Source organism: Amborella trichopoda, chromosome 12 (genome assembly GCF_054954075.1).
Source record: "Amborella trichopoda isolate Santa Cruz 75 chromosome 12, AtrichopodaSantaCruz75HAP2 v2.0, whole genome shotgun sequence".
Classification (NCBI taxonomy): domain Eukaryota; kingdom Viridiplantae; phylum Streptophyta; class Magnoliopsida; order Amborellales; family Amborellaceae; genus Amborella; species Amborella trichopoda.
In genome coordinates this window covers 46,214,890-46,234,627 of record NC_142347.1, presented here as the reverse complement: position 1 = coordinate 46,234,627, position 19,738 = coordinate 46,214,890, and the positions used below count along the sequence as shown (strand labels likewise).

Genomic DNA, 19,738 nt, shown 5'->3' with positions numbered 1-19,738 from the left:
TTTGAGATGAATCAAGCGTTTAGTTATGAAAATAATTTTATGAAAAAATTCCATCTATAGTAAAAGTAGAAAAAAGTTTATATAAGTCGTCAGCCTTATATTATAGGCGTAAGATACACCTCAAAAATCCATTAAAAAAGACTGTTACGAATTTGGAAAACCCTCTGATTGTCGATCTTGACTTTGAGATGTACGGATATGAAGAAAAAAAAAAAGAAATTTCAAGTCCTAAAAATACTGTATCTTGTAGCAAGTTATTCGAAGAGTCTATTGTCAAGATTTCAAGTGTTTATATATCTACTAGATCTGGACGGTCTTTGAAATTTTTGTTTTCATAATCATGGATGAAAATAGATTTTTAAGTATCAAAAGGTTTTCAATTCCAAAACTAAATCTTCATGCAAACTTTAGAGAAATGACTTACTTTATGTGTTGGTCGCCTAATATTGACGTCACCCATAAAATAAGTTTAAGAACACATTGGAAAATATTGTTTTGACACTCGAAAGCCATCGAATTGATTACCTTGACCTCAATATGTATGGATATGAAATTAACTTTAAAAATACATTGGAAAATATTATTCCGAAACTAAAAAGTTTTATCTCGACTTTGAGATGTATGGATATAGAAAAAAAAGATTTCAATTCCTAAAACAATGTACTTTGTAATGCATTAGCCCCACCATCTATTTTCACAATTTTCAAGTATTTATGGACCTGCTTATTCTACACTATTTTTGGATTTTTTGGAGCTTTGAATTTCATAATTATAGGTAGAAATAGACTTCTAGGCCATATTAGGGATTTTCATCAACTTATTTGCATTTTCTCGCAAAGTTTGAAGGCAAGTCTTATTTTGATTGCTTAAGGTTGACGCCTTACAACTATCTGAATTAAAATCTGAGAGACGAAAGTGATTATGACTTCTTTTTATAAAAAGTAAATAGTCTATTTGTATATTTTTTTAATAATGTGTGTAGGACCCCAAAGAATCATTATTCTATGAGATCCTCCCACACCAACGTATGTAGAACCCCAAAGGATCACTATTAAATTTGACACAGATCTCTAGAAAAATCAAGTTCCACACCCATGTGATAACTTTTCTAGAGATCTATGCCAAATTTAATGGATCCTTTGAAGTCCTTTACACATGGGTATGAAAGGGTCTCCTAGGATCATTACTCAAATAAATTTGTTCCTATATCGCAAGGTCAATCACTTGCCCCTGTTTGCACATTACAATATCGGTGATATAATTCCATGGATATACTGATTCTAATCTCTTTTGCTGCCGGAAATAGAATTAACTAGAAGCACAAGCCAATGACAAACTACCAATGGAGTACCTCATCACATAAAAGAAACAAAAGCCAGTTGCAGTTATACCAAGTATGCAAAAGAAATATATAATCATCATACAAAGTAAAGCATTACAACAGGAATAAATTCATTGAGCACTATATCCCAGAGAAGTTCTCAATTTCAAACACTGTAATGCTACAAAATCACAGAAAAAACTGGAGTTTATATGGTTTTTAAGCACACAAGTCAATTGGAAGGCATTCAATGTGGGCTCAGACCTTGAACCCAGCTAGCTATCAATGAAAAAGAAAAAGGAAAGAAGGGCATTCACATTTGGAATAAGTTACATGGAGAGCCACTTCTTTGTGTCTCTGAGATTTCCTGTTCACAAGGTTAGAATCAAATCAAATATATGGACACAGTTTAGGTAGTTCCAAGAACAACTTAGACATGGATCAAAATTCTCAATAAGTGCTTTTATAGCCATAATCATATTTTTTGAAAGGATTGTCTACAAAGAGACCATTTCTCTTTTGTACATGGAGATTACAATCATTTTTGCCCCTTAAATTTCAAAATGAGTAGTTGAAAGAGTGTCATCGAATAGACACAAAGTTCCAAAAAAAAAATTTTCATTGTGACTCTCTCCAAGCCATCCAATTTGACATCTAATAAGTAAAAATGATTGTGACATCCATGTACAAAAGTTAAGTGGTCTCTTTATAAAATGAGTGAGAATGATTGTGAACTCCATGTGCAAAAGATAAATACTCTCTTTGTAGACAATCCCATTAAAACCTAAATACCCCCTCTTTCATTTCGAACCAATCTCCTCTTTAAGGATGGATCCAGAGCTTTAGCTTCCCATATTTTTAAAGCTTTTTAGCTTGCATAGGCCGTGAATCAGAGTCGCATGGGTGCCAATATTCGGTAACATACCCCTACTTATCATATCATCACGAAGATCAAAAGCTTCTGTTATTCTTCCTCTGGCACAGAACCCAAAAATAAGAATATTATACACCACCTTGTCTGGCTTTACACCTTTACTCAGCATCTCATACCATAGACTCAAAGCTTCCTCCAAATCACCCATTTTACAGTACTGAAATAGAAGGGTTGAATAACTAACACAGTCAGGCTTCACTCCATAAGATACCATCTCAGTTAGAAGTTGGGTTGCCCCCCGAATGCTACCCAATTTACAGAAACCCTTCATCAAAATATTGTAAGTGACACTGTTTGATAATAGCCTTGAAAGTATTTCTTTATGCAACTCCAAAGCATCCTTCATACTTCCTTCTCTTACATGGTAGTCAAGAAAACAACCAAAAGTTCTCTCATTAGGAAAGACATTCTTTTCCACCATTTCTTTACAAAGCAATTCGGCTTTATCCAAATCACCTGCCTTGCAAAAACCATTTATCATCACAGTGTATGTTACAGTATTTCTGATAGATCCATGTATGGCCATCTCATCCCATAGTCTACAAGCCTCTAAAATGTTTCCTCCAAGGCAATACATGTCTATTATCATTGTGTATATATATCCATCTGGATTCAATCCTTTAGATTCCATCTCCTTCAAAATGTGCAACAATGAAACCATGTCTTGTTTCTTACAGATACCATAAATAAGCACCCCATAACAAACAATGTCCATTTCTACTCCCTTAGATACCATCTCTTCACAAACCTTAAAGGCATCCCTAACCATTCCTTCTCTACAAAACCCATAAAGAAGAGAGCTATAACACATCTCATTAAGCCCAAAACCTTCCCTGTTAATGTCATCAACAAATTCTTTGGCTTCTTGAACTCTGCCTTCTATACAAAGCGAGCTTATCAAAGGCCTATAGGTATATGTATCGGGTACCAATTCTCGGGAAACCATTTCATCAAAGAGCTCAAATGCTCTCACCGTGTTTCCTTCCCTGCAAAACCCATCAATTATAACATTATAAGTAACCTCATTTGGTTTCACGTCTAGCTCTATCATCTCCTTCAGGAGCTTAACTGCCTTAGGCATCTGTTTAGTCCTGCAAAGACCATTGATTAGTGTAGTGAAAGTATACACATTCGGCAAAACTCCTCTCTCAGACATCTCACAACGAAACTTATACGCTTTATCGAAATCCCCATTCACACAGTGCCCACTAATCAATGAAGTATAAGTAACAACATTAGGGACCAATCCCTTGTTCATCATCTCCCTATAAAAAGATTCTGCCTTCTCAAGTTTTCCGACCTTACAATGCCCAGCGATTAGAGAATTATAGGGATAAACTGTGGCTTTAATCCCTCTCTTGTGCATTTCATCCAGCAAAATAAGTGCACCATCCAATCTCCTATTCTTACAGTAAGAATCAATCACTATCGAGTAAGTAATCTCATTAGGAACCAGGCCCCTATTCTCCATTTGTGAGAAAAGGCCAAGGGCCTCATCTAATTTACCATTTTTACAGAGAGAATTCATAAGTGCATTATAGGCAAACAAGTTGGGTATAATTCCATGTTTTCCAAGATAACCTACCATCTCAAAAGCCATTGAAATCTTCCCCTTTCTTCGCAACGCATCCACTAAGCAAGAGCAAGTAGATTCATTGGGAAGAAACCCTAATTCTACCATTTCATACACCAGTTGAACCCCCAACTCTAAGTCCTCGCTCCTACAAAGGCCATGAATAAGAGTACAATATGTAACAACATCGGGAAATAAGCCATTTTCGAATAATTTGTTCTTGATTTCATTGGCTTCTGCAACTCTACCATTTCTGCATAACCCATTTATCCAGATATTATAAGCTACAATGTTGGTGCATTTCTTCTCCTCCATCTCATTAACCAATTCTCTAACCGCAGAAAAATCTTTTCTTTCGCAAAAGCTCCGAATAACAGCTGTATAAATATAAACACAAGGCTGAACCCCCGCTACTATAATCTCGGAATAAAGCTCCAAAACCATATCAAAAAGCCTAAGTCTCACTAGGCCATGCAAGAGTTCACTGCAAGTCCTCAAATCAGGTAAGATTCTGTGGTTCAAAATCAATTTCAAAACCCTAGAAGCATCAAAAACCCTAGAATTATAAATGTATGCCTGAACCAGTATATCAAACCCTAATGTCGACGAAAAGTGGCACCTTTCATAAGCTATTAACAAAGATTCAAAGACTTCATTTGGGTTTAGGGCTCGGAAAATCAGAGTTTGTAGGAGTGAAGACGCAGGCCATGCTAGATTAGACGCTACCAAAGAATGCACAAGAATACAATAAGAGAGAGTAGAGTGATCGAATCCATTGTGTAAACCTAAGTAATTGAAGAACCTTAGAGACGAAGCGGCATCATCTGCGTTCTCCATAAGGAGCTTCTCCACATGGCGAGGCTTCAAGAGTTGCAGAAGAGAGGAAGGCAATGTCCATCGCTTCTTCTTTTCTTTCTTGCATTGGATGAAATCATGGAGGATTCTGATGAGTCCCCTTTCTCTCTCTTCTTCTTCTCCCAGGAAATGACGAGGAGAGTTGCAGAGGCCTCTAAGTTTTGTTTTTGTGAGGAGATGGGGGTTTATGGACCGATGGGGTTTCATTGGTTTGCTCAATTAGTGTTTGGACGAGAATTTCCACGGATTTTGCAGAAGTTTGGTGTTTCAATTAGTGTTTGAACGAGAATTTCCATGGATTTTGCAGAAGTTTTGTGTTAGAGCTTTGATGGCGGATTCTTGACAGTTGAGAGAAAGGCGCATCGATTATTCGAAGAGTTTTGGTGGTGGCCGTGGAGAGAGAGAGAGAGAGAGAGAGAGAGAGAGAATAAGTATTTTCGATTCTGTGAAGTTTGGAGTTTGAATTGTTTTTGGTTTTGGAGGATTTCAGAGAAAATATATAAGGAAAAAATAATGGAAAATCATAACAAAACCAGAAAATGCAAATAAAAAGTCTAAAAAGGAAATATTCTAATTTAAAATTTTCTCCCCCCAAACACTCAAAGGGAGATTAGGAATGTGTACTCATAGGGAGATTAAGAATGAGTTTAGGCTAGACGACGAAGGTGGTGGATCACCACAATATGACGTCTTGAGTTCTATTTTTACAAATCACATACCAATCAACTGAAGTAATTAAACTCAAGTTTCGAGTCGAATGGCCCAAATCCCCAAATGATTTTAGCCAACTTAGTCAATCCCTTTTTCCCAAAATGGAAAAACAAATAAAATAGAGAAAAAAATAAATATATAATTAAATATTTAAAAATTCTTGGGGTATAAATCAAATTTAAAATAAAAAACCCTATTTGGGAAGAAAATAGTAGAAAAAAAGACAAACAAAACAAAATCTATCTTGGAGACTTTTGGTTTTAATACAAAACTTTGTCGAAGTCTTTTATAGATCAATGTAAATGAATGTTTTACATAAAATTAAATGAATTTGGTACAATAGTGAGAGAGAATGAAAATTTTTTATTTTGGATTAAAAATATCAAAATTTAGACTAATTTGATTTTTTTTGCTTTCCAATCCAACAAATTGACAACGGGCTCCAATACTAACATTTTGTATCCATAATTTAAATCACATTATAGATGATTTGGTTGACAAATGACAGAGATTGCATGAAATATATATTGGGTTTTGAGGCTCAAAAAATGGTCAGATTTTGATATATATATATATATATATATATATATATAACTTTTGATGAAAAGAAAGGTTTTTGAGAGGTAAGAGCAACTGATTTGGGTCGAGATGGATCAAAACGGTGGTTCAAATTATGGGAGATGGATTATTGGTAAAAAAAACTTAGCTATTGCTTTTATCTGGCCTATAAATAGGGGCCATAAAGTGACTTGCCCCAGTCTTGGTGAGCACCAGGTTACTGACCGGGACCCAGACCCAATCTGACCTGAACCTGGACCCAAATATCATTCGGGGTCCAAGATTTGGACCCTAACCCAACCCGCCAGGTCCAAATTTTAGACCATACCCAGACCCAAATCGGGTCAACCCCTCGAGTCCCAGGGGGTCTAGGCCCATGGCCACAGATCAGGTCTACCCCTAGAGTCCCAGGGGTCTAGGTCCATGGCCACCCCTAGCTGGTATCCCGTCAATACAAGTCAACAAAGTGATTTTTTGAATTCTAGTGAACCCCTTTGGCAAAATCACTAATGCGGTAGTCAAATAATCTAAATGAATGTCATTATAACACAAATGCCACTACTCGGTCCAAGTTTCAAACCTAGAACATATTCTTATCCATCTAGATTTCAAACCAGGACACATTTTTTCATTAAAATCTCTTTGCTCAGGATTTGGAGCTCAAACAGGAGAGAGGAAAAGGGAACATTCGTTTTTGGCCTTGGCTTTTAAAGGGGAAAACTGGACTTCTTTTGTGAGCGAGCCCCTCCCCCTCCCCCTCTTCCTTTAAACAATCACTCCCAATTTGTCTTCCTTTAAACAATCACTCCCAATTTGTTTGGGGTAAAATATCTATCACCCAACCGCTAAAGAATGTTAGCATAGTCCGTCCTTTTCTGGCAGAATATTTTCCAGACCAGAGAAAATATTGGCTTCTCAACATTGCACAGAGGGAGGGGGCCACACACACACACACACATATATAGAGAGAGAGGGAGAGAGAGCGTGTGAGTGTGTCAGATAAACAGGAACCCTGGATCCTCCTAAAAACAACATCAAGTGATGTTATTTTCAGGGCCACATGAAGCTACGGCTTCCGCATAATAGCTTCCAGTCCAGCATAACAAACACAGGAGTGCTACAGTTTGTGGAAGCTGAATGATAGCTTCCAGTCCACCATAAAAAACACAGGAGTGCTACAATTTGTGGAAGCCGTGGTTCCTGGAAGCTGCAGCTTCTCTCAAATTTCCCAATGAATTTTCACCCTAGAAATCATGTTCTCAAAAATAAAACATATTTAGCACAAGACTGTCAGTTCAGCCCGTGTCATTCTATAAACTATTGAAAAGCATATGAATAATAATGGATAGACAAAAAACCATATCCAAAAACACCATCTATTTTTGACATCACAGATGAAATAGGGTCACGAAAGATCGAGAGGAGATCTAAAACAAGTATATGCCCAAGTTGGTGCACATAAAATCGTTACATATAAAGTCCCTCAGGTACACCTTCTTTCTTCTTGAACATAACCTTCTCCTTAGCTTTCTTAAAATCTGCATGTGTTACCTGAAACAGCCCAATGGAGACAAGAAAAAGGCTCATCTCTCGCACAAAAGCGGTTCTGTCTCTCGCCAAGCATGTATGTTACAATAAACACCGAAGAAATTTGAAAAAACTAATTAGAAACGGAAGAGAACAATAAAGGACAAACCTGTGACTCAGCTACCGGTCTCGATGTCCATCCCTACCAATGCTAACCCCTTTCGAAAACTACTAAAGGTTTCATAAATTGCTAACCCACTACTAACAGTTAGCGTTTCAAAAAAAAAGAAAAGATAGAACAATAAAGGGCAAACTACAAAGAACCTGTGACAGCAAAATGGATAAAAGAGAGAGGTTCACCTCACCCAAAAAATATACCTTCCAATACCTAAGAAATTTGGAAAAATCAAGCAGAAACTGAAGAGAACAATTACGTGGAAAACCACAAAGAACCCATCTTCAGTAATCCTAATTTGAAGACACAGGTCCCCAGCTTTCCAATAAGCAGGTTGAGATGAACTACAAGCTGAAAGTGCTCCAAAATCCGGTGGAAGTAAGGGATAATCAGAGCTGACAATGCTCAGACCCACAGAGAAGTCAGAGAGTAGGACTATTTCCATAGCATACAGAGAAAAGATGAACAACTCGAAGACAGAAACATGGGAAGGAAGATACAGAGATTTTTTATACTTGATGAACAAATAACAAATGGAAAAGCATACAAAGAGACCATTTACTTTTTAGTACAAGTAGTATGCTCAAGTTAAAAAAAATTACTCGAACTTCTTCGTAAAACACCCCAAGCCATCCAATTTGGCATCTAACGGCTAGGAGTGATTGTGACATCCTTGTAACAATGGTAAATGGTCTCACAGTATACAAACCCATAACAAATATTAACAAAGTGACAAGTAAGGGTGCAGTTGGCATATGGACGCATCCGTAGCTGTAGAGGTAAGATGCACCTTCAAATTTTATCACGGTATATAATTTTGATGTAAAATGTTCTTAGGATTATCTCAAGATCTATTTTTATATCTAATTATAAAATTTTCAATTTCAAAAATGGTTAAAATCAAGTAGATCTATAAACATATGAAAATCTTGAAAATCGATGGTTTGGATTATATGTTGTAAAATGCACTATTTCTGAGACTTGAAATCTTTTTTTTTTTCATGGTCATACATCTCAATGTCGAGATAATCAATCAAAGGATTTTCAACATTAAAACTATCTTTTCTGATGGATTTTTGAGGTGCATCCGTAGCTGTAGAGGTAAGGTTGCAACCTCATATAAACTTTTTCCGATAAGTAATAGTTTAGGCACTTGTGTAAAAGATACATACAAGAACCCGTAAATTCCCTATCAAGCAACCATAAATTTCTTTGGCATGGCGAATAACAGAATAACAGTTATCATATGTGATTCACTTGCATTGTTTTCTTTAACAATCAATTTGGAGATTCTCCACATAGTTTACCTAAAATCATTTTGCATGGCATATTTCAGAGATGGAGAACATACAATATAATGCATCTGTCCATAGGAGCCAAAACATAAAACTATCAAATGACAAATAAGCTACCAAATAAACTTCTCTATATATCCCAAGCATTGTTATCAAGATTGCACTCGGCTGGCAGGTTAGAACTGACTAGCACCTTGGCCAGTTTGGTCCGAAGCAAAATCAAATTTAATTGAAAATCAGTCAAAACCAATTTTTAACTATTTTTGGGCAGACAACCTGCCAATCTGAACTCTGGTTAAACAAACTAAACAAAATTAGGTAACTTTTTTGGTAATATATTTCTTCTTTTCTTTTTTTTAAAGTGTATATATTTCATATTTTCCACTATTATTCTTATGTTCTCTTTATTTTTGAAAAAATCTGATCTAACCAATACAATGATCCCAAGGCCAACCGAGCTTCACCAAGTAAAATCAATCACAGAAAACACAACTTTTTAGGTCACCTCCCCTCCAAAGGAGGTAACTTAGGTGCAAACACAAACCCATCATTTCAAAGTAATTAATGTACTCAAAACATAGGACAAAAATAGACCAAGATATTAGAGTTTCACTAATCAACACTGTAATCCTCTCATAGCCAAGAAAACGTATTATGCCACGAAATCAATCAACTCCTGCACCATCCTATCAACCCAATTAGCAACCAACATCATCTTCTCATTTCCCTTTCTTTTTTTTTTTTGGTGGCAATAAATTAATATTGTCACCAGCTCTTCTCATGTTAAACCCATAAACTCAGTGTTTCATTTCTGCACAAAAACCCATGACCTCGTGTTTCATTTCCGCACAAAAATCCCAACAAATGGCAACATAAAAAACCATCACCAATTCAAGATCAAAAGCTGAAGAACAAGACTACCAACGAATCAGCAAATTGCAAATATGGAGTCCCCTCTCCTCTTATAACAAGTAGATCCTCCTATGGGACAAGATATGCACAACCACTCACACCCCCATCAACAATTATATGTAAGTAGGTAATTATAGTGAAAATAATTTAATGGTTACCTGGACAATGATGACCAGTAGGCCAATCCAGTGATTTAAATAGCAGACCGCTCAGCGCTTGGGCGGCCACCTAGGAGGTCCAGAAGGCCTGAGCACATCGCCCAAGCCTAGGTGGCCAAATTAGGCAGATATCCCTGGGCGCCTCCTTAGGCGACCGAGAGCCCGACTAGGTGTGCACCCAGCCCTGAGCGGCTGCCAGGGCCTGCGCCCCACCCAAGGGCAGAAATGCCTTTTGTTGAGGGGCTTTTTCTCGGGTTTTTTTTAAAAAAATTGTTTTTAAAGGTGGGTTTTAGGTTCATTTGAAACCTAAAACTATAGTTGTTGGTTGCGAATACGTTCACAAGAGCGGAAGCGGGCTTGAGTCCGCGGAACCGTGGATTGTTGGAAGCTCCTTGGGGTTGAGATTTTTGTCCATACAATCCTATATCAAGGAAGCACGATCCTTTCACAGGGAAGTACGATTCCATGGGGAAGGAATCACAATAGCATGTTTTAAGGGATCAAGAATGATGTGTAGGTTCACAGTACCATTGGGCACAATATTAAATATTGCATATAAATCAGTGCCAAATAGAAAAAGTCATATGCACTGTGTCATACACTTGAGAACCATGGTTCCAACCTGCTGGGAACGCAGATCACAATATAGGGATCCACATTTCATCCAAGATTCCTAGCTGGAACCATGGAATTGAGTTTCCGGAGCCGGTCCGTGACCTTTCCTACAAGGTTCCAGCAACTATGCTTAAAACCACATTTTAGAGAGAGACAAACCTCTCAAAAAACTAGATTTTATGATTTTCATTAGATTGAAGAGTTTCTCGACGTTACAAGAAATGGATCCAAACATCACCCATTAATATTAAATTTAGTTTTGGAGTTTTTTTAAGCCTATTAGATGGTGTTTTTTGGAGATATTAGCACTAGAAAACATCTCAGAGGTGAACGTTTGGAGATCAAGCAATCAAAGTGCAAAATTTTATTTTTTAGATTGCATGTATTATTTTGAGATGTCTTCTTCGGGATCTAGTCGAAATGGTGATCTAGGTTGGAAATATGGATATAACCCGAATCTTATGGATAAAAATTGCATAAGATGCAATTATTGTGAAAAGGATACAAAATGGGACATGAACCGGTTTAAGAAACATCTTGCCGGCATTAGGGGGGCTATTGCCCCTTCTGAAAATGTTCTTGAAGCTATCAGAGAGGAGATTAACCAATATATGAGTTCAATAAAACAAACAAGAACAAAATCCTTGTCATTTGAATAGGTCTATTTCTGGTTCTGCTAGAAGAGGTGATCCGGGTTGGAAGTATGGTTATAACCCGAAACCAAATGATAAAAATTGTATAAGGCGTAATTTTTGTCAAAAAGATACTCATGGGGGTATTAACCGATTCAAGAAACACCTTGTTGATATTAAAGGGAATGTTGCCTCTTGTAAAAAGGTTCTTGAAGCCATTCGGGATGAGATTAGACAATCATTGAATTTAGTAGAACCAGAAAGTGAGCCTTGTTCTGTGGAAATATCTTCTCCAGGTTCTTCTAGAAGTGGTGATTCGGGTTTGAAGTATGGTCATAACCTGGATGTGAATGACAAAAATCGTATTCGGTGTAATTATTGTGCAAAGGATACTAATGGGGGCTTACCGGTTCAAGAAATGCCTTGCCGCTATTAAGGGGGATGTTGCCCTGTAAAAATTGTTCATGAGGCTACCAAAGAGGAGATTATACAATATTTGAGTTCAAGGAAGCACAAAAAGAAAGAAAAGGGTTAAGAGGCACCAAGAAGAGCAACCAAGGCTCCTAGGGCCTCATCTGCACAGAGTAAGAGGGAGGTAGAAGAAGAAGAAAAAAAGGCAAATTCAAAAGAAACAGAAGAGGACGAACGTTATGTTGAAGAGGGAGATGACTCTGATGATGATGGCCTCGAGTCTGATGCATATGATGAGGCTTACCCTACTCCTGATGACGATGATGATGATGACGACAATGATGATGATTGAAGAATGAAGACATTTGACTCTTGGTGTTGACTATTGAGTCTTAGACTATATATTTTCTTTTTCTTATTTTTTAATTTTTAGTTTCTACAATCTAACTCTTGTGTGTATCCTTGTATGGTTCTAGCATTGTATGAAAATATGGATTATGGACTATCCAAATTCTCCTCATTCATAGAAATATGGATTATGGATTATGGATTATGTGCTATATAGTTATACTGTTAGACTTAAACACTTATACTACATACATTTTTCTTTCTACTGGCCGCCCAGGTTCTGGGCACCTACCTAGGGGGCAAGCCGAGACCTCCCCGACCGCCTAGCGCTTTTTGAAACACTGGGCCAATCACAAGTGATGACGTTTTTAGTCAAGAGATTTGCCAAAATGTAGAAGTCAAAAGCCAAAAGATATCCCCTCATATCAACAATTCCAATTTCCCAGCTCAATCGTCTCTCCCTCTTTCTAAAACTGTCAAGAGAAGCACATAAAAAATATTTGTAGGGAACAACTTAACTGACTTTCAAGGTGGGAAATAAAAAAAATACATGGCACCCTAGGGTTTTACTCAAGCAAGATTATAGGACGAAATGACGTTTGAGACAAATATCATGATCAGCAAAGCCCCACCCAGGTTTTCTTGGGGTAAATGTCCCATTTAAGATCAAAACATTGAATACCAAAAAATTATTACACGCTCTAATTAAATGATAAAAGAAGTAACAATAAACATCTTAAGCATCACATAGCAGTATTTTATATGCAGGCATAATACTATGAACCCTTACAGGTATGTGGTAACATATACTAATTCATCTATCCATCAATTGGTCTAAGCTACCATCTATCAATATATTTCTTCATTCACATAACCATGTAAGATATCAGAACATTTTTCAAAAGAACCTAGCATTTCCCCAATGTGACAGATACCTCACCTTCATACGACGTTCCCTAAGGGCAAGCAGACCAGCCTCAGTACAGATGGCCTTGATATCAGCCCCCGAAAATTCATCCTTGGTCATTACAAATTCCTCCAAGTTGACATCATCTGCTAACGTCATCCTTGATGTGTGTATCTATTATCCATATGAAATTAAAAGTTAGCACATAATTTAGAAGTTATCACACAAAATAGTGTTAACTTGAAAAACCAGCACAAAACCAAAGAAATTCTTCCACAAGAGCACAATTCTGACAGCCAGCAAGTTCGATCTCACAGGATTTTGTAAGAAATGATGTACACTAACCTGAAAAATTCGCCTCCTTGTTTTTATATCAGGGAGTGGAAATTCAATTTTTCTATCAATTCTCCCAGGTCGAAGCAAAGCTGGATCAAGGCTCTCAATTCTGTTTGTAGCGAGAATAACCTTAACATCTCCTCTTGAATCAAAGCCATCCAACTGGTTTAGTAGCTCTAGCATAGTTCTTTGGATTTCACGCTCACCACCCGAATGAGCATCATATCTGCATAAATAGTTGTCAACGAAGTCCAGTTTTAAACAACACACAACAAAATTGCATTTTATTTAAGTAACATGATTGCATATTTTCTGTGATAAGTACTCTGATGCAATGGTTTTTTGGCAAGCATACTTTAATAATATGGCCTCTGGATATGGAAGAGCCCTAGTTCGTTAGACCATCACTGTCTGATGAAATGATATGATGGATGCTGATGGAGAGTAGGATCCACCAGAACAGGACATGAACCCAAATGGGGAGGCCCTCGCTCTCCCCAACAGCATCCATCAGTTCAGTTCATAATGATGCCCATATGGACTGAAATGGTTTTTAGAATACTTTCCTATATTCATTCAACTAGCATTCGGCTACATACCTTTTAGTACCAACAGCATCTATTTCATCAATAAAGACGATTGATGGAGAAAGATCATCAGCAACCCTAAAGAGCTCCCTTACTAGTTTTGGACCATCTCCCAAGTACTTCTGTATGAGTTCACTTCCAACAACCCTCAAGAAGGTTGCTGATGTTGAATTAGCCACTGCCTGCAAAGATAAACTTTGCTAAAACCAAACATGGAATAGAAATTTTTATTTTATCCACCCAGGTGAGTGTAAGCAAACACTGTGACAAAAAATGAGAAGGCATCCCATGACTGTGTACTGTTCCCCAGTGAAATATAATATTCACTTCACTGTAGACAGAAAAGGTACATAGTCAAATATATACATAAATATATATATGTACAAACGTTGACATCACATTACATAATAGCCATAAAGACCGTTGACCTAATATTCAATGTTCACAATGTAACACAGAAACAAGCAATCACATAATGGCCCACAATCCTGCATAAGTTAGGTGACTATCATAAGACAAAACTGATATGTTGTTAACAAATCTATCATCCCAATCAGTGCCAAAATAAATAAAAGACAAAAGTTAACAAAAGGACAGGACAGAACCGCTCCAATTTGAGGGTACTGAAAGCAGAATATGGTAGATGAAGAGTATCCATAATATCATAAATTCAATAAGCCATAGCCACATAGCATCTTACCAAAAAACAAATTCTCAAGAGAGCCCAAAAGCAAGAAACATCAGTTTAAGTATTGAATTAACCATATATGGCAGGGAAAAAAAAACTACATCACTATACTAGTGAAGCTACATGCAACTTACGGTGTAAAGCAGGAAAACTCTTACAAAAGCAACCAAAAGCCAACAAAAAGCCAACAAGAAACATCAGTTTAAGTATTGAATTAACCATTGGCAGGGAAAAAAAAAACTACATCACTATACTAGTGAAGCTACATGCAACTTACGGTGTAAAGCAGGAAAAACTCTTACAAAAGCAACCAAAAGCCAACAATTTACCCAAAATAATAATAATAATATAATCAAATACTCATATGAAAAATTCAATTAAGCTGAGCCCAACAGAGATCCAACACATAAAGAATTTAGTGTCAAAGCAACAAGAAAAAAGAATGTTAAAGTATAAAGCACCTTGGCAAGTAGTGTCTTCCCAGTTCCAGGCTCCCCATACAGTATGACTCCTTTGGGAGGCTTGATACCAATATCTTCGTACAATTCTGGATGTGTAAGAGGTAGTTCTACCGCTTCTTTGATTTCTTGTATCTGGGCATCTAACCCCCCAATGTCAGCATACGATTCCAATGGTGCCTTCTCCACTTTCATGACGGACACCATAGGATCAACTTCATCTTGCAAAAGCCCGACAACAGATAGAACCTACAAAAGAGAGTCATTAGTTCAAAGCCAAATAATGCTTTTGTTTACTATAAATCAATAAAGAATCAGTTGCGTTGTCTATTTCCTAGAAGCAAAAATTCCACTCTTTGAGCAATGAGCATTTCTAATCTACATGGCCTTTAATTGTCCATAACAAACTTAGAGTTTAACAAAGGGCACAAAACATGTATTTGCATGTTGATGGACAACCATACTCCAAAAATGGAGAACACATTTTACAAAATGTGCCTCTGGAATAAATACCTGCTCGCCATGATACTCCCAATCGATATTCCCTAAACTATAGCAGCTCCGGCCAGAACTAACACAAAAAATCATATCTTTTGTGAAACAGGCATCCAAATTCCAAATTTAGACTATTTCCTCGAATCTCAAAACAAAAGCTCAAATAAACCCGAATCCAACACACTCAGAAACCATTTGCATCCGCCTAGGGCCCTGAATACATGTTCCTCAAGCAACCCAAACCCTAAAGCCCCAGAAAAAACACTCACAAATTTAGAAAACCAAGCAAAATAGAAACTAAAACTCGCCTTCCCATTTCTTAAGAAGTCCCAACCCAAAATTTCTTCAACACAAGGTTAAGAAGTACCAGAATAAAAGCAGTGCATTGTCTTTCATCAACACTGAATTGTTTCTTATATTAAAAGAAATGCATTCCAGGTTGGGCTCTATTTCATTGGTTAATATTGAAGATATTTGCAACGCACACATTTTCCTAATGGAGCAGTCGAGAGACGCAGAACGGTATAGTAGTTCTGCAAAGAGTTGGGTTATGTCTCAGATAGCAGTTCTCTTCTCTCAAGAGTATCCCTCTTTCAGTCTACATAATAAAGGACACATCTCGTACAAACTTTCCATATCCTTCTTATTTCTTACTTTTAACCTTGGATTCAATATGCCTTTGTTTCTCTGTATGAGAATTTTGTGTACCAGACTATGCATCTTAGGGACTTAACCCTGAATCCCTGGCAATTGTATATATAAACTCTGAAAATCAAGACTAATAAACAAAAGAGAATAATGCAATAAAAACAGTAGGGAATCTAAAGTATAATGTATAAATTCGTTGAAAGTGAGCATATCAATATCCACATGACAAAATCCAAACATGCAAAACCAACACCCAGACCCTACATCCATACTGAAAACCCCATCACCATATCTGCAACCAATCCCGGGCCCAATTCGGTAAAAAGTCATATAAAGCCGTAAAACAATAATAAGGAAAATAAGAACAAAAAATGAAAGAGATAGATAACACAATTAAAAAACGGTTCAAACTCAACGTCTAATTCAATATTGCAAGACCCTAAAAACCCAAATCCAATTCCCAAAACCTAAACTCCACATCCTAAACCAATCAAACTCACCCCAAAAACCTAATTCCCAACAAAATCATTGCAAACAAACCCTAGAGTCAGCAAATCAAAACCCAAATCCAAAAAATACCTCACCTTGTTATGCATAAGAATCGCACACCCAGGCTCAAGCTGATCCTTGTCAACAAAGGAAAGTATCCCCACATAATACTCAGGCCCAACCGATGAAGAAACAATGGCGTGGTTCTCATCAATCAACTCCTCGAGGTTACCAACACTCATGGGAGATCCTCTGAGATCATCAACCTTCGATCTATCCTCTTCATTTTTGTCCTCTTGAGGTTTCAACCTCTCTTGACCACTAACAAATTCCTCCTCCATTAAAAGGTAATCCTTTATTCTCTCGAGTTTCAGGAGACGAAGCTTACACTTCGTTAACGGCGTCACAGTGGGCAATCGGGCTGCCGCTTCAGGGCCCTTTTGCTTGCGTTGTTTGCGCCCCACTCGAGAAGGAGGAGCTGCTGGTTCGAACTTCTTCTCTTTCTTGTCATCGTGTTTTCTCTCTCCCGGTAATCCCTGCTTGTTCATGCCCCCTGGTGATCCTTGACCCATGGTTGCCCCCTGGTTTCTCTCTCTACTTTCGCCTCTCTCTCTCTCTCTCTCTACTTTTGCTTTCGCTGCTGCAAAACGAGGGTTTCTTCTCTGTTTATAGAGAGAGAAAACTGGATGAGAGTGTAAAAGGCATTTACATAGTTGTTTGGGTTAGACGAATTTAGGCCTACGACCTTGAAAGGTTAAACCTTATTCTAAATGACAACGAAAGATATGAATGGGAACATGGAAATTTGAAGTGACCGATTTTGGTATTTTAGATTTGGTTGTGGTAGGCAATTATAAAATAAAACTAATTCATCTTTTCTTTCTTGGAGTGGAAGTCATCGGAAAATAGTTTTACAGGGGGCTGCTGCCCTGTCCCATAGAGTAAAGCCTCACTTAATAACCCATTGAAAATTAATATTACATCGAAATTTCAATTCATGCAATGGAGAAATATTACATCGATGCTTGAATATTTGAAAAATTTTGTGATTTGAAGTTTTAAAAATAGTCTATATTATAATAAATTATCTAGATCATCCATTTCACATTAACCGTAAATATATATGCAAGATTTATAATATTTTTTTAATTTAAAATTTTATTTTCTGTTTTAGAGCTATCATCAATATTTCTGCTGCCAAAAGTGTTTTATGGAAATTGCTTTGAGATGAGGTTTCTTTTGTTTTCATAAAACCTAAGCTTTATATAAACTTCATCCAATCATAAAATATAAACATAATGGGCATTGCTCATCAACATTCAAGTTGTAAAACAGGAAAAACATTAAAAAGGAAAAATAACAAAAGCAAAATTAATAGAAAAAAAATAAGGCCATTCACTAAGAACTATTTATATACTATAATTTTATTTTTATTAAATAAGGTATTTCTTCAATAAAAGGCCAACAATTAACGACTGTGTGATGGAGTAATGAATAACAAACACCCATAAATTGATAAGACAATATTTACCCAATTTCGATAAAATAAAAAAAAAAAACCATAACGCAATACCACTATTTTTTTGGGAATAAAATAAATAGATTTTTAAGAAATTTTTGTGATTTGTTTGAAATTTGTTTAGACCAAAAGTTGCCGATCCAGATCATCGATCCGTCAATCTAATTCGGTTATTGGGATGGTCGATCCAGGTCACTAATCTATTTTTTTTATGATTTACTATACTTACTAGAAGCAATCAATTGATAAAAAATATAAGCATCAATTTTTTGTTCCTTTGATTCCAAAATAAATTTTTTAAAAATGATATAGCATTTGAGCATTGGGTAGATTTGAGTATCGGCTTGATTGACAAAGTACTAACTAGTGTTCAAAACAACGGATCGGGTCGACTAGTTTGTCTTGACCCGATCCAATTAGTTGGACTGATTCCAACTAAATCGGCCGATCAGTGGCCCCATTTTTTTGAAAAACAATATAATTTCAGTAAAAAATCCCAAATAAATCTTAAAAATTTCCAAAAAAAATTATAAAAAAAAAATTAAAAATTTACATTTATTATTTATATATATTGTCACATAAAAAAATAAAATAATAAAATATTATAGACATAATTGGGTTTTGGAGAACAAAAATTGGCATGTGAAGCCATGCTTTTTAGGCGATCAAACTTTAACTCGTTTATAGGGAGAGAGAGAAAATAGAGTCAGAGAGACGTTGGGGCAGGCTGTTCCAACAGTTAGAGAGAGAGAGGGTAGGCCTGCCCAAAGAGAGAGACAGGTGAGAGAGAGAGGTGGCGCAATCCCTTGCCCCAACCATTAGAGAGAGATAGAAAGAGTGAGTGAGTGAGAGGTGAGAGAGAGAATGTTGGGGTAGGGACTTACCCCAAGAGAGAGAGAGGAGAGAGGTTGGGGCAATTAGTTAGAGAGAGAAAGAAAGCACGAGGTAAAAGTGAGAGAGAGAGCTTGTGTAGTCTCCTGCCCAACAGTTCTAGAAAGAGAGTGAGAAGCATTGGGGCAGGCCTACCCCAACAATTACAGAGAGAAGCGTTGGGGCAAGCACCTATCCCAACAAAGAGAGAGAGAGAGAGAGTGAGATAGAGGTTGGGCAGACCCCTGCCCAACAGATTCTGAGAGAGAGAGAGAGAGAGCAACATTAGGGCAGGGACCTACCCCAACAGAGAGAGAGGTGAGATATAGGTGGGGTACTCCCCTCCCCAACAACTCCTGTTTGTGTGAGAGAGAGAGAGAGATGAGATATATACTCCCCTGCTCAACAATTCTTGAGAGAGAGAGGTGAGATATAGGTGGGGTACTCCCCTCCTCAACAATTCCTGAGAGAGAGAGAGAGAGAGAGAGAGGTGAGATATAGGTGGGGTAGTTCCCTGATCAACAATTCTTGAGAGAGAAAGAGGTGAGATATAGGTGGGGTACTCCCCTCCCCAACAACTCCTGAGAGAGAGAGAGAGAGAGGTGAGATATAGGTGGGGTAGTGCCCTGATCAACAATTCTTGAGAGAGAGAGAGGTGAGATATAAGTGGGGTACTCCCCACCCCAACAACTCCTGAGAGAGAGAGAGAGAGAGGT

At 37.2% G+C, this 19,738-nt stretch overlaps 2 protein-coding genes across 2 annotated transcripts; both read right to left on the bottom strand.

Moving 5' to 3' along the window:
• Positions 1-1,397: 1,397 nt before the first annotated feature.
• LOC18435488 (Pentatricopeptide repeat (PPR) superfamily protein) lies at positions 1,398-5,274 on the bottom strand. The gene has a single exon (XM_006845532.4). The coding sequence runs from the start codon at positions 4,888-4,890 to the stop codon at positions 2,164-2,166; it is 2,727 nt and encodes a 908-aa protein (XP_006845595.1). The 5' UTR covers positions 4,891-5,274; the 3' UTR covers positions 1,398-2,163.
• A 1,953-nt stretch (positions 5,275-7,227) lies between these two features.
• LOC18435487 (26S proteasome regulatory subunit 4 homolog A) lies at positions 7,228-17,272 on the bottom strand. Its single transcript, XM_006845531.4, has 6 exons — positions 16,729-17,272; positions 15,005-15,250; positions 13,868-14,037; positions 13,278-13,494; positions 12,966-13,106; positions 7,228-7,503 (listed from the first exon to the last, which is right to left on the bottom strand). Exons 1-6 carry the CDS (start codon positions 17,203-17,205, stop codon positions 7,420-7,422), a joined length of 1,335 nt encoding a protein of 444 aa, XP_006845594.1. The 5' UTR covers positions 17,206-17,272; the 3' UTR covers positions 7,228-7,419.
• Between the last annotated feature and the right edge of the window lie 2,466 nt (positions 17,273-19,738).

Coding starts and splice junctions, on each gene's coding strand:
- LOC18435488 (XM_006845532.4), bottom strand. CDS start 4,890: ATGAAACCCCATCGGTCCATAAACCCCCATCTCCTCACAAAAACAAAA.
- LOC18435487 (XM_006845531.4), bottom strand. CDS start 17,205: ATGGGTCAAGGATCACCAGGGGGCATGAACAAGCAGGGATTACCGGGA. Junction 14,038..15,004: donor GGAAGACACTACTTGCCAAG/GTGCTTTATACT, acceptor TTATCTTTGCAG/GCAGTGGCTAATTCAACATC. Junction 13,495..13,867: donor GATGCTGTTGGTACTAAAAG/GTATGTAGCCGA, acceptor CTATTTATGCAG/ATATGATGCTCATTCGGGTG.